Source organism: Melanotaenia boesemani, chromosome 14 (assembly GCF_017639745.1).
Source record: "Melanotaenia boesemani isolate fMelBoe1 chromosome 14, fMelBoe1.pri, whole genome shotgun sequence".
NCBI classification, from domain to species: domain Eukaryota; kingdom Metazoa; phylum Chordata; class Actinopteri; order Atheriniformes; family Melanotaeniidae; genus Melanotaenia; species Melanotaenia boesemani.
Genome location: NC_055695.1, coordinates 3000725 through 3026719, shown reverse-complemented (window position 1 = coordinate 3026719; position 25995 = coordinate 3000725). Strand labels below are relative to the sequence as shown.

General features: G+C 40.0%; 2 protein-coding genes across 2 annotated transcripts in view; one reads left to right on the top strand and one right to left on the bottom strand.

Moving 5' to 3' along the window:
- Positions 1-242: 242 nt before the first annotated feature.
- On the bottom strand, positions 243-5985 carry s1pr1 (sphingosine-1-phosphate receptor 1). Its single transcript, XM_042007340.1, has 2 exons — positions 5743-5985; positions 243-4353 (listed from the first exon to the last, which is right to left on the bottom strand). The coding sequence occupies exon 2, from the start codon at positions 4229-4231 to the stop codon at positions 3119-3121; it is 1113 nt and encodes a 370-aa protein (XP_041863274.1). The 5' UTR covers positions 4232-4353; positions 5743-5985; the 3' UTR covers positions 243-3118.
- A 16657-nt stretch (positions 5986-22642) lies between these two features.
- dph5 (diphthamide biosynthesis 5) overlaps positions 22643-25995 on the top strand; it is a 13997-nt gene continuing 10644 nt past the window's right edge. The window contains exon 1 of the mRNA XM_042006774.1: positions 22643-22911. Within this exon, the coding sequence (XP_041862708.1) occupies positions 22777-22911 (135 nt within the window). The 5' untranslated portion in view covers positions 22643-22776. The remainder of the gene's footprint in view (positions 22912-25995) is intronic.

The following is a 25995-nucleotide window of genomic DNA, read 5'->3' as shown; positions in this document are numbered from 1 at the left end:
TTTGATGTTGTTGCCTAACGGTAAAGTATAGTTATTAAATGGTGAAAACAGAAGTAGTAGCTAAAATAATAAATGGTTCAAATACATCATATTATAAATTCTGAAATACTATGAATTAAAAATGCTACAGATTGTTGAGGAATGATGAAAAATGTCACCATCAATTAATGGATAGAGAAAAAGGGATCAATGAATAAACTCTAAATAAATACCTATGCATTGTGTTTCGGTTTCTCCTACTTAAGAGTTAGTCACATGTTTAATATTTATTTCTTTTTCGTATATTTTGACACGTTTCAGCTGCTCAAATAATTAACATGTTGAAAAAGTAAAACTGATCAAACATGTGACATTTTTTGTTAATATTTTCCTTCCAGTTTTTCCTTGTTAGGACAAGATGTTGGATTTATGGAACTTTTCAAACTTTATTAATTCAGAAACAAATCGTGTTTCTATTTATTTTTATTAAGTGCTAACAAACAAACATCCAGGAGTTAAACAGTGCAGACAGACAGTTCAGGCTGGACTGTCACAAACTGTTTGACAACAACAAAGGAATTAATTAATTAATCAATCAGTCAGCTCCTGATGGAGAATGAGAGGAAGTCAAATGGTACTGGTAACCATGGAAACAGGTCTATGGAACCCTATTCTCGAGAAAAAGTTTTAAAAAGATCATGCCAATTATACTTAAAATCAGTTGTTTTAATAATCTCACCATAAGGTCCATTGAGATCTTCCGTAACCGGAGCCAAAGATAATCTAATCAAATATGATTAACAAATGTAAAAGTAATTAAACGAAAAAAGAAAAACTCCACAAGTTTTCTAGTAAAATTGTAAAGAGTTATTTCCAACCTCCATTTTTTGTACATTTCATAATCAATACAAACCAATTTAATCCTTTTTTTACTTGAGCATTTTTAGCATATTTCACCTCCCATTCTGAGATTTGATTATTTATTATTGGCAGGAATGGGCTTCCATAGATCTGTGGCACAGCTGAGCAAAACGTCTCATTTCATCATTAAACATTTTTCCTTCAAGCTTTCAGATATAAATTAATGAAACTATGCAGACGACGCTACAAACAACAGCAACACACACAGAAAATAGAAAATACATTTTGACCCACAGTTTCTACAACTTTTAAACCAGAAACTTTTTACAAAACATCCCATCATCATGAATCCAGAGTTCAGCAGCTTTTGGGACAAATCGCACAAAATAACCATCAATGTAAAATGTGATTTAACTTTGTTATTTACTTCAGAGCTTTAACAGTCTTAATTGTATTGATGATCAATTATCATGGAGGTTTCTAAAACCAAATTCCCATTTGAATGCAGAAGCTAGAGGCTGGGAATCGATCTACAATGATATTTTTTTCATAGGAATGTCTTGAGCTGCTTTTTGTCCCTCACCTGGAGACCTGTTTGCCTTGGGTGACCCTACCAGGAAGTCCCGGACAACATATCTCATAGGACCGCTGGGACATGCAAACCCCTCCATTACGATAAGGTGATGGCTCAGGGAGGGCCTCAGTTCCAGTCCAGTTGCAGGGGAACAGTTTTGTGGACTCAGGATTGGGACTCTGCTTTTTTGCAGATGATGTGGCTCTGTTGGCTTCATCGGGCCATGATCTCCAGCTCTCCCTAGAAAAGAGTGGAGTTTCCTCTTTGGGTCTGGAATGAGATTCTGTTTCCAGTGGAGGAGTTCAAATGTCTAGGATAGGGATGTAAACACCTTATTCAGATTAATGGATCAACATATTTGGGCAGCACTTGACAAGGAAGAGAGACATTTAATTTGAATCAGGAGCAGGAAAACATCTAAAACCTGTAGGGCTGCAGCCCTCGAGGACCAGAGCAGGACACCCGGGATCTAGGATATTTGTTTATAAGCGAGGAAAGGAAGGAGCAGGTGCAGCGTTGCCGTGATGTGGACTCTGCATCGGTCTGTGGAGGTGAAGAAGCTCTCGATTTACTGCTATGTTCCTACCCTCACCTATGGTATTATATAAAAATGAACGAAGGTTAATGTCAACTTAGAATTTTTATATGAAATAAAACCTTAACTCAGTTATTTTGATCTTTTTCTTTTTCAGTTTTGTATCCTTTTTCTTCCCTTATTTGCCGTGTAAATTTTCAAAAGAAAAGCTAGCCATGGTTCAAAAAGACATTTTTGTTCAGGTAAAATTTACTCACAGTAGACCAAAAATAAGTCCAAAAAAAGGAAAACTTCCACTGTTTTTCCCTTTCTTCTTTTTAACCAATCTTGCAGAAAATTGAATGTTTTTATGCTCTTCATTGTTTCACCAATGTGATTTTTAGCAGGTTTAGTTTCAACTTTAAGCTCATTTCAAATCTGTGGAATTTGTATAAAATTAATGTTTTATACAAATTAAATGAATGACATTTAATTTGACAAAAAAAGGGGTAAATAAGCAACAGAACTCTGAAGTCATGTGTGGGTCTCCATAAATGAGTGTTTTTAAAGACAGTGGAGAAAACATCATGAATTAATTTGTATATCTTAAATATTTCATAGGTGTGTGTTTAAGCGCTACATGTCCTAGTTGTTCTTAGAGGGTGAGTGAAAAGTCTGACACTTCTACGGGGATCAATAAAAACTTCTATCCGGCTCAGAACTGCTGCTCAGGAACCTTCATGATGCATTGAATCGCATCAGTAATTCACTACTAGAGCCGCTATCAACCCTCCAGATGCTCCCACTGTTTGCTCGTGTGTGTTTTCCAAGATAATGTTTTGTATCACGAGGATATTTGGAAGAAATCTGCTGAACCAGGTTCTGGTCTGACCCGGTCTGGACTCAAACAGGGACCATAATAATCCACAAGCAGCAGCTGAACTGAAGAGAGCCGGCTGCCTGTGGGATGCAGCAGCTACACCGATGGTCCTCCTGCAGCTGGCGCGGCGGCTCTGACTGAAGGTTGTGGACTACAAACAGAGTGTGGACTTCCACTAAGTCATGGTTCTCTGGTTCCAGTTTAACCAGTTTGGAAGTCTCCATAAGTGCTGTGAGACCTGATCAGCAAGTCTCGAAACGACATTGCATGTGTCTCCTGTACAAACACAAACCCAGACTCCTTTCCTTGTTTAGGATGACGACGTGACGTTCCCAGAAGTGGTCTCCTTCGGCGAATACTCCGCCTCCTCCTTGTTGGGATGGGAGGAGTTATCGGATTTGCTGCGGCTGAACTCGGCGCCCATGATTGGCCCGGTGAACTTGGCTTTTGGCCGGATGCAGGCCGTGCAGCACAGCAGGGTCTTGAGGAACGCTCGGCGCATCTCGTTGCTGGTCAGCGTGTAGATGAGCGGGTTCATGGCAGAGTTGAGAACGGCAAGCGCCAGGAACCACTCGGCCTTGTAGAGGATGGGGCAGCTCAGCGTCTCACAGGCCACGTCCAGCAGCAGGAGGATGAAGAGTGGTGCCCAGCAGGCAATGAAGCAGCTCAGAACAATGATGACGGTCTTCAGGAGAGCCAGCGACTTCTCTGAGCTCTTGCTGTTGGTGCTGGCATTGCCGCGGCCGTTGGACACTTTACGGAAGACAAGTTTTCGGCTGCGAGTGCGCACCAACGCATAGATCCGAGCGTAGAGCACCACGATGGCCATGAGGATGATGCTGAAGACGGTGGTGCAGAACAGGATGTAGGTCTTGTGGTAGAGCGGCAGCACCGTAGAGCACTGCACCATGTTCTGGATGCAGTTCCAGCCCATTACCGGCAGCCCCCCCAGCACCGCTGCAATCATCCACACCGTGCTGATGAGCAGGAACACACGACATGTGTTGCCATTGTTGTGCAGCTTCATCTTCAGCATTGTGAGGTGGCGCTCGATAGCGATGGCCAGCAGGCTGAAGACGGACGCCGCCAGCGCCACGAACATACTGCCCTCCCTGAAGAACCATTGCGTGGGCGTCAGCTTGTAGGTGTTGGCGCCCGACAGCAGGATATTGGCGGTGTAGACGACACCTGCCAGCAAGTCGGACAGAGCCAGGTTCCCAATGAAGTAGTACATGGGCTTGTGGAACTTCTTGGTCCTCCATATGGTGGTCAGGACCAGGATGTTCTCCAGGATGATGAAGCAGCACACGATGATGAAGACCACAGAGTCGGCCTTCAGACCCGAGTCCTGCTGGGTCTTACGGAACTTGCCGGTGTAGTTGTAGTGTTTGGCAATCAGGTCGGAGTAGCTGGGCTCAGCCATGGCCTGCAGCTGCAGCAGGAGTCCAGCAGGGGGCACCGTGTCCTCAAACTTCAGTCTTTCATGTCAGGTGGTCACCCTGAGGAGGAGCAAAGACAGTCCTGCAGATGGAGGGGGACATGGTCCTGCAGAGAGAGCCCATAAAGTCCTTAATAACAAATCAACTTGTTAGAGAACACCTTAAAAATAAAAACGAGTCTTACTGAAAAACAGAAGCAGCAACTAAAGTCATAGATTAATCAAACTAATCCTTATGGAACGAAAACGTATCTCTAACAGGCAGTTTTAGAAAAATAGTGTCATTAAGTCTAAATATTTAAATGAAATCTGCAAAAAGTTTAACTGAAGCAGCTGAAACATCAGTTTCTGTTAGGAGTTAAACATCTGAAATCTCATTTCCAGTCTCAATTATTGAAGTCTAAATTAATATAACACATACCCAAAGCGTGTTTTAATTCACTTAAATCATTAGTTTAAAAGTCTTAATTTAAGAGGAAACTTGTTTTTTTGTTTTGTTTTTGTTTTTTGTTTTATTTTTGTTTGTTTGTTTGTTTTGTTTTGTTTTTTAAAATAAATTCACTTAAGAATTAATAACAAGTTTAACTTTGAAAGTAAAAAACTTGCAGAAAATTCATTAAACTCTTGCAATGAAAGTGTAAACCTGTTCATAACCACATTATTATGGGCCCACAATTAGACTTTTACCGTAAGGATAATAATGTTTTCTTACTTTCCTAAAAATCAGAAGAAATGCAAACAGAAACTGCTTCATTATGATTTTCTATCAAATTTTTCATTCAGTTTTTTTTTCTTAAAAGTAACGTATTTATTTATTTGCTTGTTTATTTATTTATTTACTTACTTACTTACTTATTTATTTGTTTGTGTGTTTATATTTTGGGCATTATGAGGGGTCCATACATTTGAACAGTTCCTGTAATCCATCAAACTGATCAGAAAAAGCTTTTAACTTATTTAACTGAGATTCACTTCAATAGGCAGGTTTCACATTTTCAGTCCTTTTTTAAAGAAAGAGCTGGTCATCTCTGCAGCTTCTTTTCTTTCAGAGTCTCAAACTGATCCAGGAGAACCTCACATTTGTCTCTAACCGCTCATTACGGCGACAAACACCCTAAAAATGGGAATTTTAGCTGTAAACTACAAACTGCATGAAACACGCTGAATTTGTTGCTTTTAAGAAAAACAGGCTCCTTAAATTTTCTTTAAATTCACTCATGAATCATCCATACTTTTCACTTTCTGTTGTTTCTGCTGAAACGTCCGTAAATACATTTAGTAGCAGAAAGCAGTCCAGATAACTTTTACTCCTCATTTTTCTAACAATAAAACGTTTGCAGGTTGTTAAAATGTTAACCATGCTCTGCTCCCTTTCCTGTTAAATCTGCGGTCAGCTCACATTTAAAGTAGTTTTCTGCTCTCAGTGTCTCATTTGCGACGATTTTCTGTCTTTTACAGGTTTTCCTCTAAAATCAGATGTTTCCCATCAAACTGACCTGAGTTCAGCTGAACGCGGCTCCTCAGACCGGCTGCTCAGAAAGCGACGTCGCGACGTCCAGCTTGGTTTTTATTTTATTTCCAGTTAAAAATAAAAAATAAAAAACTTTTTGTTTTCTGAGTTTCTACTGAAACGTCGCGTCGACGTTCCGATGATGGAGCAGTTTTCATAAAGAGAGAAGTGGTTTCTTCTTCTTTTTTCCACCTTCAGAGTCCAAAAGAAAACAGCAGAGTGAAGGAGAGCGAGACACGCGCACACACGCACACACTGAGGATGAGGATGACGGGATGAAGATGCTGCCCTCCTCCCGCCTCCCTCGCGGTGCGAGTTTATTAATCAATATTTTCCATTAATTTGCTTTATCTTGCATCATTGTGGTTTTTAGCAGCACAGAGGTAGAAAGTCCTGAACAGGAGTGTGTTGTTCATTTTAATATTTAGTGATGGAAGAAGAAAATACCAGAAAACATCAGCAGACATTTAAAGCAAACCAACCCTTTAAAGCCATAAAATGGTTCAAAAAGTCTCAGAAATAAATATTAAAGGTGTAATTAAAGAGAAACATGCAATTACCCAGTTTTAGTCTAAAACTTTCACTGACTTCCAGGGGCATTGCTAGACATTGGGCTCTACAGGGGCGGGGCACCCACCCCCCCACTCAGCTTATTTATTATGAAGACCTGCTATGTTTATAACATGAGCAGCGATATGTTCCATCTATTCCCTTTGCTAATCAGATGTTACTGCTGCTGAAACACCAAATAATATAATTTATTTTAATAATATGTCTGTAGTAGATGTGACAAAAATCCACCTTTGTGAAACATACAAATAGAAAATTTATAATCTATACAAATAAATGAATGGATTAAAGTTATAAAATATTTGACTTCCAGTTAAATATCAGGGTTCTCTGGTAAATGCAGTCAGGTGACATCTTTTTGATCTCTGACATGAATTTAGAGGTTCTCTTTGAAAATCCAGCGAAATAAAAGTCATTTAGTCTAGACTTTACTAATTTATATTTGCAGAAAATAACATTATGATTGTTGGAAATATGCTCAAAAATAAACAAAACTATATGTTGTAATTTATGAGTCATGTTTTTTATTGAACCTGGGGTGAACTTCCTCTGCACTGAATCTTCTTACATGCAGGACGAACACTTATCTGGTGGAAAACCTTATTTTTTAGTAGGCTAATTAAATAAATATTATCTCATTTTGTCATTAAGAGAATGTAGTTTAACCCATAAGAGCCCGAAGTGACATATTTGTTACATACAGTTTCTGAGACAATTTGCTTCAATTTATGGTAAAAACTTTGCTCAAAATCCTGTTGAACACAATCCGATACTCGTCTTCTGTCCCCTAATAGATACCCAGAAGCAGAAAACCACATATTTTATACTATCGCATGGTAATAAATTGTAGATTTCCCCCCAAAAAATTTAAAAATTTTTATGTTACATTTTGTTAAAGGGCCAAATAAAGACCTCATATTAAAAAAAATGGACTTTTCTTACCATTTTTTCATGGGTCAGGCCTTTGAGGGATAAGATAGTGTTGGATAATTTATCAGAAGACATTAAATCTGACTCATATGCACCAACATAGGTCATAATAATCAGACTTTACCATATTCATTCATTATGGCCTTAAAGTTGGAATATTTCCATCTCTTTCATTTGATCAATTTTAACCCAAGATCACTTTTTGTTCACGTAGTAGTTTTTTTTTAGGTCTGTTGCCTTCAGTTTTTCAGCCTAAATGTTTTTACTGCGATACCTCAGAGTGAGATGATTAGCAGTAACAACTTTGATGAATTTCTGATCATAATTAATCGATGTGTCTTTAAATGAATCCTAACGTGCTGCTGATATCAACTCAGACGGTGTTGGTTCAGGTGAGCTGCTCGCCTCGTCTCAAAGAAGTCAGGAAGCAGCTGCATCTCACTTCATTTTCTTTCCTTTCTTTTCCTTTTTCGTAGTCTGAGTTTCTTTATGGGGAACTCAGACTACTCAGATGACTTTTCCGGCCCGCAGTGAATGTCCAGTCACTCGTCATAGGGTAGGATACTTAACTCAGTGCAGGTATGGACTAAACCATTGTGCGTCATTTTAAAGGGGGGAGAGGAGCTTCAGAGACCATCCATAATTATTGTAAATGGACAATTCAGAGCAAACTGGATGTTTTATTTCAATGAAACTGAATATTTTGAATTCACCTTATTCCTCCCTGCTGGATGGTCAACTCCTGAGACTACACCAGGTAGTACTCTGTCCAGTAGAAGGGGTCTGGCTGACTTCTTATGTTAATTGTTCTCAAAGACTATGTGCATAGGACACATGCCCAATGCTCATTTATTGGGCCGGTGCTCTAATATTTCCTCCTATCTATCGGGACATGCCCATAAATCTATGCTACCCTCAAACTCTGTGTCTAACGTGTTGTGAGGCTTTCATCAGCTTGTGAAATAAACCAATAACTTTCATTTCATATATGTATTTTACAAATTTTCATAGATATTGTAAGCCTATATTTGAAGAATTTTGAGTTTTTCATGATCATAAAAGCCTACTAATATAAACTTTCTTTAATTTATACTGTTGAGACATCCTACCTTTATACTTGGATGGGTAATTTACACTGACGTGGCATCCTACCTGCACAAATAAAGGTACTGTATAAGGTAGCACATTTTATGGGGTAGTTTCGGATCATCCTACCTTCATAAATATATTAGGTAGCGCACTTTGATGGGTTAATATATACGGTGTGGACACGTCACAGCTGTTGTGAAATAAATGTAATTTTTATATTTATATGAATGTATATACAAACTGTATATTAAAAATTCTTTAAACTATTTTGAGTGTTTTAATATTATATAATATGTGAATATCTACATTCACTAATGTGGAATCGGCCTGCCTGCATAAATATAATTGTTATAATAAATAATTGTTAGCAGATGATCTCATTACGTCACGAAGTGTCGTAACAAAAACAAGGAAAACATTCTCAGCAGCAAAACAGATTAAATGAGAGCACATCCCAACAATGATGCAGCACTTTGATAAGGTAATATATACGAGACATCCTACTTTCATTAACCTTGACAAAACATTCATTTAACTTCTTCAGAAGTGCTCCTAATGATTGTCTGCATTAGTTTTCTACATGTGCAGCAGCTGTTTTTTCTGCTTTGGTTGGACAGATATTGTAGTTGTTCTTTGTATCTCTGTCTCCTTTTTCTTTTCTTCATTCACCTTTTTCCCTTGTTTCCTCTCGTCAGGTCCAGCATTAAACGTAATGATAGTAATATCCAAAATAAAGATCAATCACCAGGTATCAAGGGGAGTCTAATATTCTCCACTAAGTTCCCCTTGGCAAAGCACAAGGCAGCCAGACCATCGTTTTACTGTCATGATGCTGGACAAGTTAAAAACCAACGATTTCATCAGGATAAAATTAATTTATCAAAGGGAAATTTAGCTCTTAATGAATAAAGAAATCATGGAACCAGTCAGAAACTTGGTGAAACTGGGCAGCGTTGTGTGCTGACTGGTGCGATTCCTGTGAAACTCAGAGATTAAACATACAGAAAACAAAAAGCCTCAGAAGTTACGTCACTGCAGGACATGCTGACTTCCTAACAACCTCACACCTCGGATGACTGATGGCATTTTTATCTTTATTAGAGAGAGGTGCATCGAGGCATCATCTCTGTGGGATGTCTGTGCTGCGACCTCACTTCCTGTCCGGGCGGCTCCATTATTCCAGGAAGCTGCTCTTACTGGAACTGTTAGGTAACCGCGGTAACGGCCAGTTGAAGTCACTGTTGGTGATAAATTGCAGAATAAATCAGAATCACATGAGAGATTCTGTGTATAATGATGATGATCTTTCCCAGATATTTCCTGTTTTTGTTTAATGGTCTCACACTGGAACGATATTTAAACTCTGAAAATGTATGTAGTATGTTTGGAAAGAAAAACACTGGAATATGAGTGTTAGTCTGGTTTCAAAAACTAAACCATAAGACACTAAGAAAAACTGGTTCTTCTCCATAATCCAGCTGCTGTAGAAGCTCCTCCAGCAGCAGCACGGGCCAGTCAAGGTTTTCTGGATGACGCTGTTGGTTTTTCTCATGGTTGAGGAGGAATTTTCTCCACTCTTCTCTCCAACGTTTAAGCTCATTGAGGTTTGCAGCTTTGGTTTCTGCAGCTCTCTGAAGGTCCCACCACAGCATCTCAGTCAGGTTGAGGTCTGGACTCTGACTGGACCATCATCATCTTGATTCTGTTGTAGATTTGCTGCTGTGTTTGGGATCTTTGTCATTTTGCATGAGACAGATTCAGACAAGCTTTATCTGTCAGACAGATGGACTCGCATCTGACTGTTCTTTTGAGAGAGGAGAGTCTTTCTCCTGCAACCCTTCCAAACAAGCCATACTGGTTCAGTCTTTTTCTAAGGCCCCATTCACACTGAGGCGTTTTGGTCAGCTTTAAATAAACCCTGGTCTGCTTCCACGGATAGTTCGGTGTGAACGCTCATTCACACTCCAGCGTGAAGCGAAGTCTGGTTCACTCTAAAACCAAGGGTCTCGGTTCACTTGGTGAGGTTTCCTTACAGTGTGAAAGCAAACCGAGCATCCAGTGAACCAGAGAAGGGAAGGGATGCTGGATAACTTGCTGCCTCATCTGCTGCTCATACTGGACAGATTCTGGTAAAAAAAACGTTTTAGGTTTGAACAACAAAGTTAAAACAGAAACTACGACTGCATCGTTTTATTTTTGCTCCATCGTTTACATGCACTGCATGCACATCTGGACAATCAATGAACATATTTTCTTCCTTTTTCTCCCCAGTAGGAGGTTGAGTCTCCGGGACTATCTGGTGTGAATGCACCCTGAACATTAACATTTAACATGCTGCAGCCTGGAGAGCCTGAGATGGAGGTCTTGGGTAGTTTCTCTTAACACTGCATGGTCTGACCTTGGACTGAACTTGCTGGGATGATTGGATGCTGTCTTGAGATTATTCTTTCTCTGTGTGGAATGATGGACTCCAGATAGTTTGGAAATGACCTTATAACCCTTCCCAGATAGACACACACAGACCTGTAGACCCTGACAGCTGATATCAAAGTTTATTAAAAGATTCTTCTTGGTGGTGCCCAGTGACCCAAGACTGCATCATTTTATTGTTGTTCCATTGTTTACATGCAATGCAAATTATACTTTCTATCTGGAGCCCATTGGCAGCCATGTGTTTTAATATGTGCTATATTAAAAAAAGTGGATTGGATTAATGTTAGTCAGTAAGAATGTCATTGAATATTTATACCTAACAGCTATGCTAGTTCCTCCCGTTCCCCAACAGCAGCAGTCTTGAATGTTATCCATTTGTAAATGATGGACTCACTATAACCCTTTCCAGACTGATGGGCAGCAACAGTTGCTTATCTAAGATAACTGCTGATGTCTTTCCTCCTTGGAATTGTGTTAACACACCTGAACGCTGCAGAGAAGCAAACTGACAAACTAGAGGCAATCACACCAATGATGATCAGTTAATCAGGTTTCTGGTTTCTACTTCCTCTCCGTTTCTATGGAAACAGTAAGCGTGGTTCTTCACACACGAATTCTGACTTTAAGTTCTGTTTAGACCTGGAAAAATCTGAATATTTGTTTTCATCAGCTGAAATGCAAAACCTTTGAACATAATTTTTTTTTTCACGCGAAGGTGCATGTCATGATGTCCAGTATAGCACCAGTATCCTTCTGGTGTCCTTCTACTGTCCTCATTATATTTCCAGGGACTGTTTTGGGATCTTACTGGGGCCAGTGCTGCTGGACATGTGACCAGTCCACAGTTAGTTTCTAGTTTGTTGAAAACGGAGCTGAGATGAACAGAAGTGTCGCGGGGGGAGGATGATGGGGAGGAGGTGATGGGGGTTCTGGGTAACAAAGGCCTCTTTCCTCAGAGCTGCTGACTGTATTCAGGCTCTGCATAGCTGAGCGTCACCATGGCAACGGCTGGAGGGAAATGAGAACCGAGCAGCAGAACAACTCGGAGACTGAAGAACAGAAAATCACCAGCAAACTCACACAGAGAAATAAGTGAGACAGGAGAGGTTTGTTTAAAGAATGGGACGGTTGTAATGTTGAGTTTGGTTCGAAGTGAAGCAGACACATGTTTCCATGGAAACGGGGATCAAATGTGGACTCAGGAGCAAGTCCTGGTCTTAATATGGCTGTGGTCTGAATAAATATGTAAAGAATAACTTTATGCACCAAAACATGAATGGTTCTGATCCTTTCCCGGTTTTCTTTGGGGTCGTTGTTGCTTTTTTGTTCATTTTTTTCTCTGTTCTGCCGCTGCTCTTCGTCTCGTTCATGATCCCGATCCTAAACTTTATCTACATCTTTTCTGTGGTCTCAGTTCTGGTCCTGGTCTCAGTGCTGGTCCTCTTGGGTCTCTAACTTTCTGCTGCAGTGAAACTTTAGCTGCTGAACATCTGCGGCCTGTAATTATGGTTTGGATGGACTGAGTGTGTGTGTTTGCCTGTTTGAGTGTGTTTAAGTGTTTAACAGGAAAGCATTAGCCAGCTTCTTCCTCTCCGACTTCCTGTGATGTGATTCGTTGTTTCCCCGGCGGTGAGGAATGTGGCAGCTCGCCATCGTTGCCCTCAGAAGGGGGGAGAGGGTTGAGGAGGGGGTGACGGATGTTTCTGTTGTTTAAGAAGAGAAAACTCAGAAAGTTGAGTCCTGTTTCTGACATTCTAGTTCATCTCCATATGTGTGTGCATGCTTGTATAACCTGCATTGTGGGGACAAATGTCCTTAAAATCCACATTGTAGAGGCCTGTCTGCCTTCTGGGGACAAAAATGTTAAAAATCCCCGTAATATAAAGTTTCATGAATCTTTTATGGAACTCTGGAGAGGTTTGGGTAAAAGTACCAGCCGTATGCATGCTTGTGGGATAACCCTAATATTTGTGTTGGGAAAACCCCGGAATCTGTGGGAGGAGATCTTTATAATGGTGCTTTATTTATATGTTTCGCTGATTTGGTCCATTACTCCAGTACTAGTAATAGAGGAAGGCTCATTTTTGGAAATGCTTCTTAATAAGGAGTGTGTGGAGTCACATTTAAATGGGATAAATTAACAGAGAACATTGAGAGTGCTGCACAGTTCCCATGTTTTACAGAATATTCAGCAGCTGTGTAAGTGATGAATCATCTGATGTGAAATGACAGAGGGGAATTCAGATGGACAAGAGGGATAGTTAGTAAGAAGCAAGAGAGAAGTTTACACAGTAGGAGATCACCCGCAGGTACAGTCAGAATGAAACTGATGAGGGAAAACTTTTGTTGGAAAGTTATTTTCCTCCTCCAGGTTTGGGAATGTCTCCTTGTTGCACCTTCATGGGATAAAGCTGCTGATGTTCCAAGTAACTGGTTTGGCTCCATAGTTCCTCAAACCCTGAAATGATGTCTTCTGAGCGATAACTCTCAAATACCAAATATTCCCAAAAGTGTGTTTCCAGTCTGGCCAGTGCATCTGGAATGATTCAGTTTTATGAACTGAAAGAGGGGGTTGATGCAATGGTGGAGGCGGTGTGATGAGTCAAACTGCCGGGAAAGAGACCTCTTACATCCAGCACCTTTATTCTGAAGGGACGGCCTGTCCATGCACCTATAATTTATTTAGCCTTTGTTATAATTTTAGAGGAGAAACGTTGTTAATGCTGCTTGTGAGAAGTAAACCTGTTGGGTTTGTTTCTTAAATTATCTATAAAATTAGTTCTGTTTGTTGAAATAAACACAAATGAAAAAAACAATAAATAAAATAATGAATAAACAAATAAAAACTGTTTTTGTTCAAATTAAAACATACATGAAAAAACAAATGCAAAGCAAATAAATAAAATAAAATAAAATGAATACTGTTTTGTTTTATTAAGTAAGCCCAATAATTAATAAAAATAATAGGTAGAAATTAATAATAAATCAAATTAAATAATATGGTAAAAATAAAAAAAATTAAAATGACCAGAAACAGTTTTATTTCTTGAAAAACATAAATAATAGAATAATAAATGAAAAATTAAAAGTCAAATAAAATAAAAAAAAGAATAAATAAATAAATAAATAGAGGAAAAGGAAAATGTTTCATGGAAAGTGTTTGGGTTAAGTTTTAGAGCCTAAAGCTCTGGTCCTTGTCTGGATACTGGTTTAGTTCCAGTTACACCAAAAACTGGTCCTGGTCCGATTTTTGCTTAGGCTTTGTTTTGGTTTGGATTCGGTCATATGATCGCCTTTGACCCGATGTGGATCTCTTTTGGTCCTGGTCCTTTTCTTTTCTTTTCTTTTCTTTTCTTTTCTTTTCTTTTCTTTTCTTTTCTGGCTGATTCAGAATCACCAAAACACTTTTCTTTCTGATAAATCTTCTAGCAGGTCTGGCTCGGTGACCCTGATCCATCCTTTAGTCCTGCTGCTATACGCTGAGGCTGCTGGGATACGTCCCATGATGCACTGGGCTCCTCTCTGCTCTCTTTACTTTCCGTGTAGTAATATGTTGTCATTCATTCGTGTTTCTCTTCTTCTTCCTCAGCAGGAATCCCTGGATTAGAGTTCTGCTGCTGGTTGACCCCTCTTTTGTCCCCTCCACCCCCAACCGGCCCAGGAGGATGACCATCCTTCCTGGTTCTGATGGAGATTTTCCTCTCCACTGTCTCCTTCAACTAAATCCATGTAGTTAATCTGTGTGCTGTTTCCAGATCTGTAGTGTTCACTACAAACACCAGAGCAGCCTCTTCACGGCCTGCTGAGAGAAGCTGTTGTGGATCTGTTGATCATATCAGTTTTAAAAGTAAACACCAAACACTGCTGTGCTTCTAGATTGGCTAGAGCTGCCTACCAGACAACAGTCTGGGGTGTTCAGTTAACATGACCGAAACTTACATTTACTCTGATGTTTTCAGCTGGTCTCCTGTCTTAGTAAGACACTCCTGCTCTATTTAACCCCAGTATCTTGTTTTTGTTTGAACAAGAATCCGGACTCTTAGCTCATTTGCAGACTAGATAAGTGTTCCCGTTGGCTGAAGCTTTATTGCATGCCATATCCTGATTGTTTGATAGTCATCCCATATTCAAAGCAGGGGATGAGCCAGGAATGAAAGGCAGAAATCAATATAAGGATAAATGTTTAAACAACTCACGGAGAGAGCGTCTCTCTTCCTCCAGTCGTTGTCTGAAAGACAATTAAGCAGTTTCTGTATGAATAAGACATGATTTTAAAGATCATTACAGAATAACTGAATATATATATATATATATATATATATATATATATATATATATATATATATATATATATATATGTATATAGTATTATATATATATATATATATATATATATATAATTCATCCTTTGTCTCTTCTGCTTAGATCAATTCAGGGTTGGGGTTCGGGGAAGTTGGAGTGTATCCCAGCAATTAACAGGTGAGAGGCAGGTACACCTGGACAGGTCACCAGTCCATCGCAGGACAAAGAGAAACAAACAACCACTCTGACTCACATTAACTTCTAGGGAGAATTTAGAGTGACCAATTAACCTAATACAGATGTCTTTGGACGGTTGGAGAAAGCCTCTGTTCAAACCTCCCCCAGCCGAGGCTCAAACGAGAAACCTTCTTGCTGTGAGGCCATACATATACATATATATATGTGTGTGTGTGTGTGTGTGTGTGTGTGTGTGTGTGTGTGTGTGTGTGTGTGTGTGTGTGTGTGGATAATTGTTGTCAGATCCTGACCCAGAGCTGCTGGGTCTCCTCTTGTAGTTGTTGGTGATTTAAAGCACCCACCTTCTGCATCATCTGCATCTTGTCACCTGCTGGTTGACCTTTAAAAGCTCTTTCTAACCCCACCCACAATCGCTCCACCCTTCATCTGGCATCAGCAGCCAGTTAAAATCATTTTTGTGTCTTTTACATTAATTGAAATAAATCTTTTTTTTTTTTAGATGAATCTTTCTGTTGGGCTCTTTTGTGTCATGACTACTGTGGAAGCGATCAGGACCGCTGTGTTCAGCGGGAGGAGGCCCAGGCTGGTTGTCCCAATCCAGAAGGATACAGGGGCGACCGGGTGGAGCGTAGGTGGTGTATTGGGGGTTCTGAGGCCTCCGCAGCACCCCGGGGTCCTCTTAGCATTCAGCAGAGCGCTCATTAGACATGCAAAGCTGCAGTGTTGGAGCTGTGGGCCTGAATGAGTCGCCTTTGTCCTGTAATTGGAGATGGTTCTGTGGGAGCTACAAAGAGAGCAGGGCCTCCTCACCCTCCTCACCCTTTCCACTTCTTTCTGATTCATCCCGTCGTCCCTCCTCACACTGTTTTGTAACTTGTTGCATAAATATTCGGCTTCCAGGAAAATGTTTGATTAAAATGTGGAGCTGGAGAAACTGTAAAACATCAAAGACGAGTGAAACCTGGTTACCTGGAGCAAATGTGCACCTGTTTAACAGGTACATGTAGATCATAGATCATCAGAGACGCGTCTGAAACAGGTAAACATTTTTCATCGTGATGCTGCAGCAGGGCTCTTCAGGTTAAAAGAACACAGAAATTAAAACTGCTCAGTTTGTTCTCTCTTTGGTTTAGACTAAAATCATCTTCATTTTTGGAAGAAAATTTTCATAATCTAATGTTTAAAGCTAGAGGAACATTTTACAGACATTTTAAACTGACTATTTATTCTCTGAGCTAATTTTGTGTTCCATCACAGTAAAATCTCAATTTTCCCATGCAACATTCATTAATTTATTAAACTGTGCCTTCATTTTTTTCCCTTAAATTTTTTTGTGCCCCAAAAACCATAATTAGTGTTTTCTCCTGTAATTCTTTGTGTTCTTTAACAATTTGTGCTTTCAACCAATAGTTCTTTGTCAAGAAATACTATATTAGTTCCCTTGAAGCTAATGTTGTTTTCCCCCACAGCAGTTAATGGTTCTCCAAGAGCAAATTTAGTTTTCCATCACATTAAACTTAAGTGTTGCCTGTTGTATTTTACTTCAGATCCATTTTCATGTCCTCTCACAGTTTGTCCTGCATTTTCCCAAAGCCAGATGTTTGTTCCCTTGCACTTAAATGTCCCAAGTGATTTATTTATGTTTGCTTATACTTTTGTCTTCCCATGAAGTTTGAATTGTTCCATGACAGCAATTTTTCCATTAAATACTATGGTATAATAGTAGAACATAAACAACATATCATGAGAAAACAGAGACATTTTACTGTTTCATTCAGGGGGCGGCATGGCTCAGTGGGTAGAGTGGTCGTCTTGTAGCCTGAGGGTTGCCGGTTCGAGCTCATGTCGAGGTGTCCCTGAGCAAGACACCCCCAAATTGCTCCTGATGGGTCGTAGTTGAGTGCCTTGCATGACAGCTTCCACCATCAGTGTGTGAGTGTGTGTATGAATGGGTGAATGTGACGTACATGTAAAGCGCTTTCGGTATCATTCCACAGTAAAGTTCTATATAAATACAGACCATTTACCATGATGGAAAGTATAAGTTGACAGTGAATCTGATGGCGGAAAAAGTTGGAACAGCTGGAAAAGTAACTGGTACAAACCAGAAACACCTGGCAACCTGACAACTAATCAGGTTAACTGGCAACAGGTCAGTAACATGACTGGGTATAAAAGGAGCATTTCAGAGAGGCAGAGTCTCTCAGATAGAAAGATGGACAGAGGTTCACCAATCTGAGACAAACTGGATCTAAAGATTGTGGAAAAATTTCAGAAAAATTGTGAAGACTTTGAAGATCCACCATCTACAGCAGCACCAGTTAATTTGGTCAAAGAGGTGCAATCCAGCAGGTTTTCCATGTATCCCTACTCCAACACTTAACTCAACTTAATGAGTTATTGTGCAAAACTTGATAGGCTGTTAGATCCATGTAAATTATTTCAGGTGTGTTGAAGCAGGAATACATTGAAAACCTGCTGGATTCCAGCCCTCATATGAACAAATTATGTAGCCCTGATCTACAGTGCATTATATCACAGGATTGAGAGAATCAGGAGGAATCTTTTTTTTTTAAACAGTATTTTTGTTTCACATCTGATCTATGAGCAGACTTCATCCATCCTTTATGATTAATACAGACGGAGTGTGAAGGCATCCGACCCGTTAAATTCAGATGTGTCTGAGCCTCTGTGATCAGAGAAGCCACAGTAATGATCAGAGTCGTAATTAGAGATGCAGAAACGCCCAGAGAGATAAAACAACCGTCCACATCCTGTCTCATCACAGCCAGACGGCGGTGTAGAACGCTAACTGCACACACTGGATATCTACACATCAGCCACACTTACTGATTTATAGCTGAGTTATAAACCAAAAACCACAGCAGGGCCTAAAAACTGAAGGCCGAGTCTAGTCCTAATCGTTTCTACTGGAAACATAGATCCAGACAAACCAGAGCAGGTTGTTCAGCAACATTATAGCAAATCAAATAAAGGAACAAACAAATAGTGAAGCTTTTTATCAGTTTGATTATCATTGTTTATTTTGAATGATTATTTCTTTGGAAAAGCCCTGATACTAATTTCTGTATATACTTCCAGGAAGGATTTATTAAAACATGTTCAAACGCAAGTAAAAAATACAGTTAAATAAGCAAAAACAGAGTTTGTCCAGTTCTAAAGAGCTTGAAATGTTAAATGTTTGGTTTGAGCAGCTTTATTCTTCTATTGCAGTCTGAACCCTCTTACAGAAGCTTTCTGTCATTTCCTTTAACCCTTTAAAGCCTAACCCAAGAAAAAAATCAGGAGCAAAATATATGTTTTTATCTGAAGTCTTTAACAAAAAAAATCTTTTTTTATTAACCAAAACAATTTTTGTATATTTATCGTTTATTATCGTGTGATACATCATAATTATTGTAGTTCATTATTATATTTTATTGTATTATTATTGTGTCCATCAGGGGGCAGAAGACAAGGATCAGGGGTTTCCAACTCTGGTCCTCGTGAGCTTCTGTCCTGGAGGTTTTAGATGTCTCCTACTACAACACACCTCTGCACAAGCCTGTTAATGATCCAGGGATTTGAGTCTGGTGTGTTGCATCAGGGTAGAATCCAAAACCTGCAGGACAGTAGCTCACGAGGACCTGAGCTGGAGAGCCCTGATTGTGTTCAACAGGGTTTTGAGCAAAGGTTTTACTGTAACATAATGCAAAAGGTCTCAGAAACTACATTAAAGGATTAAGGCATCATCAGGAATACTTCCCCAGGATATTTAAAGGACTTTCCAAAGCTCTTCTTTTGGACAGTGACATCTTTCCCAGACAGATATGTACACACTAACAGACTGAAGCCAATGTTTAGTCATTAGTTTGCAGTTTCTCTCCATAATTTAATAAAATTATCAAACTTTAATAAACTAGTTCCCACCAATCCTCAACATAGTCTTCAGGAAAGCTCTTCTTTGGTGGTTATGGTAAACTGGATCCTGGTGTAACTAGGTCCATGTTGGGAGCTGTCGAGCTGCTGATACTGGGTCTGAAGTCTTTCTCAGTCTGATCTGTGTCCTTCCTCTTTACTAAACAGAAATATTTCCCTTTCTCTTCCTTCTAATATCTTCCTCTTCAAAACCAGACTGGTTACAGGATCTATTTCTCCACATTTTCATGCCATAGCTACTTTAAAACCCAACTAGCAGCCTTGCTAGCGTCATGTAGCGCTAGCTTAGTCAGCGCTAAGTAACGTGGATAAAAACGTTCTCTTTCAGGGTCTTTATAGTTTAGTTTAGGCTTTCGTATGAAAATCTTGATGAACTGTATTAAATAACCAAAGAATACAGTAAAAATTTCAGTTATTAATGATCAAGTATTAAATGAGAGCGAATGAGGTCCAAAACAGCTGATGGATGGATGGATGGATGGATGGATGGATGGATGGATGGATGGATGAATTATTTAAATATTGTTTTCTGTAACGTTTTCCAGCTGGAATCATTAATAGATGTCTTGCCTGAGTGTGAATGTACAGGAGTCTCTCGCTACTATCCCGATCAGCTGATCTGAGGTTGAATCCGAACTCCACACAAACAGTAAACAGGTTTAATCCGGTTCAGATGTGTTATCAGTTTAATCCAGTTCAGATGTGTTATCAGTTTAATCCGGTTCAGACGTGTTATCAGTTTAATCCTGTTTCTGTCTGAGTCCAGCAGAGACGTCTGACCTCAGATCAGATCTGTGATAATCTCAGAAACTTTCTGCGGCTGTTTCCATCTGCAACTTGCTCATGAACAAAAAAACTAAAGTCTTCATCACACAGAAGAAGATCTCCAGGTTAATCAAAACTAACTGGCTACAAATATTTACATGAGAAGTTTAAAGGCAATGCTGTTCATTTATTTATCTGCAGCCACAGTGTGATGCTGTCATGTTAATATGGAGCAAAATCTCTGAGGAATGTTTCCAACACCTTCTTCAACCTTTCACACCAAGACTCAAAAAAAGAGGTCCAACCCGGTACTAGAAGGTGAACCTGATAAAATGGACGATGGGTGTATTGATCAACTATAACTAAAGGTAAACAACAACAAATTCCTCAATGTAGGAAAATGACTACACTTTCCAAACAAGCTCTTACACAGTTTTTATTTTCCTCTCCAGCTCTGCAGCAGCATTGCAGCAAAGTGAACATTTAGATTTAACTTCATTAAGTTCAATCACTGAGAAGACTGGGAAACATGCTGTAGTCCTAAATAGATTTATACAACAGAGTGAACAATGTGATCTGTCCACGGAGAGCAGGACAACATGAACTTTGCTTATTCAGGCAGAAAAGATTCACGGGGCCAAAAGGCCTCAGCTGCTGCTCCAACAGAGTGACCTCCGTCTTTCCAGGAGGTCATCCAAGGCAGGCCAATGAAAAGAGGGAATCAATAAAATCTAAGAGATAACTCATAAATCACAGCTTGAAATTTAGATAAATGGTCTAAAATATGATTAAAAAGCAGGACAAATTATTCACACACAGCTCTAATGCAGAGAAAGTGATGTGTTTGGGTTTGGGTTATTGAGGTCATTTTCAAGAAGAAATAATGAAAACATGAATCATTTTGTTGGTGAATCATCTGAATTTTGTTTATTTTTTAAACCTTTAAGAAGATCCTGTTCACTGAAAGTCCTTCAGTCCAACTGATGGTGAAACAGCAGGAGAAATTCAAACTTGCAAAAAATAAAGAAAGAAAACTTCTGCACAGAATCAGGATTTCATGTTTCCCTGTTCAGACTCTGAATCCAGATCAGGGTCTGACCAGGACCTGAAGCTGACGAGAAACAGTTAACAGAGATGGACCATCTATTCTCTGGATGACTGGAGCCAAACAAACCCTGAAACAGAGCAACAAAAGACCACAATCCTGCTCTCCATCCTCCTCCACCTCCCTCCCCCCAGAAAATAAAAAAAAGAGAAGAGCTCATTAGGTAACCCACCAACCATCCCAGTCATTAACTGGTTCCCAGTTAAAGGAGTGGAGGGGATGGGAGGGGTCACATGGTCCAGAGGCTTGTTTACTACAACAAGGGGCGACCGAGGGAGAAACACACTGAGGAGAGAGAGAGAGAGAGAGAGAGAGAGAGAGAGAGATGCAGCTTTTCCCACCGACTCATTCACAAGTGCTTTCACACGCTGTGCTGCTGACCGCCGTTACCATGGAGATGGACGGTCAACCAAGAGCTGCAGAGAGAGAGAGAGAGAGAAAGAGAGAGAGAGAGAGCGAGAGTAAGAGAGAGAGAGAAAGAGAGAGAGAGAGCATTCATTTGAAGACAAGATGCCCAAAAGTATACAGACACCTGAACAATGTGGAAATGGTCCCTGTTAACAGAAACTCTGAGACGTGAATAAAAACAGATCGCAGTCGTTTATAAATCACCATTTTCTTCTTTATTTAACACTAAATTAGTCTTTATAAAGACAACGGACTGAATGCTCCTCTTCAGCCTACAACCTGCAAAAAGTTGTGCAAAATAAAAACACTGGAAAAGTTGTGCAATGATTAAAAGAATAAATAAAACAACTACTGATTTCTTACTATTTCTCTTCCCACCAGTAAGACTTTGTTTTAATATTTTTGTGTGGTTTTGAGCAATAATTCTCAGTTTTGTTTTGTTTTGTTTGTTTTTTCCTGAAGGTCTCTTGGTTTATTTTAGCTGTAAAAACTGGACATTTCTGAATTCATAGATCAGACTGAGAAAACCGCAGTTTAAATCCCTCCAGGACCATCTGCAGCCAATCTGAAAGTCTCACACAGTATTTAAACACCTTTTGGTTTTACATCTGCCACGTGGATTCACTGACATTCTCTGAATTTTCTTTTTTATCTGCATGACCTGCAGAGACGTCCTACAAATAACTGACGTCTTTAACGTGTAACTGTGGATTTTTACTGTGGGTGCTTGAAAAAACCAGCAGCGCAAACAAAAGCTGACAGAATGAAAACCGTTTTAAACTCAACTATTTTGCAATTTTCTAAAACAGCTTTGAAACCTCTTTAATTCGGCATTATAAAATTTAATTTAGCAGCTATCTTTTTCGAGTTCAACCTGCTGAATATGCAAACGTATATGTTTACTGTATATGGTGTCGGTTAGTGAGATATAAAATAAAAATAATTGAATTTAATGGCCGCCGAATTAAAGGTTGGTATTCCTGCAAAATGAAAATATATACGATTTAATATTATTTCTACCAAACTCTGTCAAAAATGAGTAAAACTTAAATACTCTTTTTTCTCAGTTGAGTTCGGCGTTACGTCTGCTCTGTCCAGAAAAGGCCGTCTCGCGATTGTAACTGTCGTGACGATAAACACTTTGCAGCAAGCTGTATTTCAGTGGGTACAGTGGGACTACACGTGAAGGAGGCTACGACGTGAAGTCAGAGTGAAATTAAACGGTTTAGGGCTTCATGTGGTGGCATTTTAGATCCGCTACAGGAATTTAAAGCCGCTAGAATGCTGTATCTCATCGGTCTGGGACTCGGAGACGCTACCGACATCACGGTGAAGGGTCTGCAGGCGGTGAAGACCTGCGCCAGAGTCTACCTGGAGGCCTACACCTCCATCCTCACCGTGGGTAAAGAAGCGCTGGTAAGTCCCGACCAGCTCAGCTGGAGCCTCCAGTTTTCATACAGTCACGAAAGAATGAAAGTTTTAGATAAATATGAATAATTTTATTGGAACGACACAGTTACATGTATGTAATGGACTTACCTGACTATAATTCACCTTTACCTGGCAATGTACAAGCTCATATCTATTCTTTAATTACTTAGGTATATATATATATATATATATATATATATATATATATATATAAAAAATTGAATACTGTTAAAATCTACACTACTGTTCAAAAGTTTGGGGTCACTTTGCCATGGGATTCAATAGGGAAGTGACCCCAAACTTTTGAACGGTAGTGTACATTTAAAATGTGTCAAAGCAATAATAATGAGAAGGAAATTAATAAGAATACTGATTCTTCGGTTCAAATAAAATAACATAAAAAGGATTAAAAAATAAAATTAATAAAGGTGACCAGGAACATGAGTGAAAGTTAGATGGATAAATTCCAAGTTTGATAACAATACAATATTATCTCAACTCAATGGATAGCGACGATCCAATAATAACAGATATCACAAAATGGTCCAGAGATAATGTTTGTGTGTGTGTATATATATATATATATATATATATATATATGTGTGTGTGTTCCCTCACCTATGGTCATGAGCTGTAGGTAGTGACCGAAAGAACACCATCGCGAATACAAGCAGCTGAAATTAGTTTTCTCCGCAGGGTGGCCGGGCTCTCCCTTAGAGATAGGGTGAGAAGCTCGGTGATCCCGGAGGGGCTCAGAGTAGAGTCGCTGCTCCTCCACATCGAGAGGAGCCAGATGAGGTGGCTCGGGCATCTGGTTAGGATGCCTCCTGGACGCCTCCCTGATGAGGTGTTCCGGGCACGTCCCACCGGAAAGAGGCCCCGGGGAAGTCCCAGGACACGCTGGACGGACTACATCTCTCGGCTTGCCTGGGAACGCCTCGGGATCCCTCCGGATGAGCTGGTGAATGTGACCGGGGAGAGGGAAGTCTGGGTTTCCCTGCTTAGGCAGCTGCCCCCGCAAACCCGACTCCGGATAAGCAGCAGAAAATGGATGGATGGATGGTAGGGCTGCTCGATTATGGGAAAAATGATAATCACGATTATTTTGATTGAAATTGAGATCTCGATTATTTAACATGATTAGAGAAAGAGTGCGGGGGGGCAGTGTGACATTTGAAGCTTGTCTGTGGTAATACAGACTAGTTTCTTTCCACCAGCTCACCATAGTTATTGTCTGTCTCAGACCAGCAGCTTTGTTCTGCCCAGTGTGATCTGGAAAAAATTAGTCTGGAGACATTTCGTTTTCATGATGAAATCCGCGTCAGTGAAATGTAGCGTGACATTGATATACGGCTCTATGGTGCAGCTTGACCACAGGTCCGCAGCGGTGGCGAAACATTGGACTGTAGCCACGTCTTTCACACCACCCTCAGCACACTCATCATCCAGGGCAGGAGAGACTCTCCACTAACATGGAGACGAGAAGGCCGTGATGCAGTTTGTCCACCGTGTTGATGAGTTTCTTAAATCCCAGGTTGTTCACTGTGTTAACTGAGTAAAAAGTTCTGTTTGTTTATAACGTTTGTTATCTCTCTGTGTCAGTCGGCAGTTTTCTGCATTCCTTCCTGGCTGTTGCTATGGCAACAGTGTTGCTTTTGGCCTGGATGATGTGTTTAATTTCTTCATATTTCTGGGGAAGAATTGTTTGCTTCTCCATGGTGAAGGAGCTGCTCTGCAGGTTTTCTCTGTGATTGGTCAGATGCTGCAAACTCCACCCCTTTTTATGTGCGTGCACACTAATCAAGTTGGAAAACCCTGAGTTGAGTTACCGAGTTGATAACCAGCTTCGTAGTACCAGCTTATCCAGGTAACCCAGGTAACAGAGATATCCGGGGCAGGCTGGGGTTCATGGTGTCCATGCTGATCCAGAATAACGTCTCCTCCCTCGTTATTATTAATTAAATCTGAGGTTGTAAATATTTTTGTTTTTTGAGTGAGTTAAGTACCTTATAATCCCCAGGCTTAATTTGTACAGTCTCCTAGTGGACAGCATCGGTGTAAGACAAGTTTAGGAAGGAAGATTTTTACCCCTTTCTAGAGCATGTGCATGCAGAGATGGAGAGGCGCTTCAACAAGACAAACTGTGATAATATGACAAGCACTAAACCCCAAAAGTAAGAGTTTTTTTTTTTGTCAGAGATGATTTAAACTTTGGCCGGTCTGTATGAATGTGACACTGAAGACCTGAAACATATCAAGCTAGGATGGTGAGCACAGTGGGAATGAACTCTCCAGCATTTTGGAGTTTAACACCTTTTTACAGCCTTACAAAGAGGTGTTTCGTCAGCTTTTTTGTTTGAGTCGAATAGCTCTAGCCTTGCCTGCCAGCAGTGCTGCTTGTGAACGTAGCGTCTCAGTGCTAACGCTGATAAAAAGTCCTCTACGAACAACTGTGACTGATGAGAGACTTGGTAATAATGGAGTTTTGAGTACTGAGGGGAAAAGATCTCTGAACTTGGATGACTTTGTAGCGTGTTTTGTCAGCAGTTGCCGTATCAGGCGTATCCACCTCTTCTACGTCTCATTTTTGCACTATATGTCACTGAAAACACAAAATATAGTTTTTTTCTGAATAAAGACTGACAAAGATTTAGTTTGGTTATTTACTTTGCTCGGTAGAGGTAAAAACCTCTTTCTAATGGATTAGAAGTGCATTCAGACCCCCACTCAATACTTTTATATTATTCATAAATAATTATGAAAAAGTACCATTGGTGTTGTGCTTTGACAGATTTTGAATTAATTTGAGGTTTTTGGGCCATTTTACATGTGCCACACTTCTGGCTCAGTGGGTAGAGCGGTCGTCTTGAAGCCTGAGGGTTGTTGGCCTGTCAAGCTCATGTCGAGGTGTCCCTGAGCAAGACACAAACCCCAAATTGCTCCTGATGGGTCGTGGTTGAGCGCCTTGCATGGTAGCTTCCCCATCAGTGTGTGAATGTGTGTGTGAATGGGATGTATATTGTAAAGCGCTATATAAATATAGACTGTAGTGGCAACAACTGGTAGCAC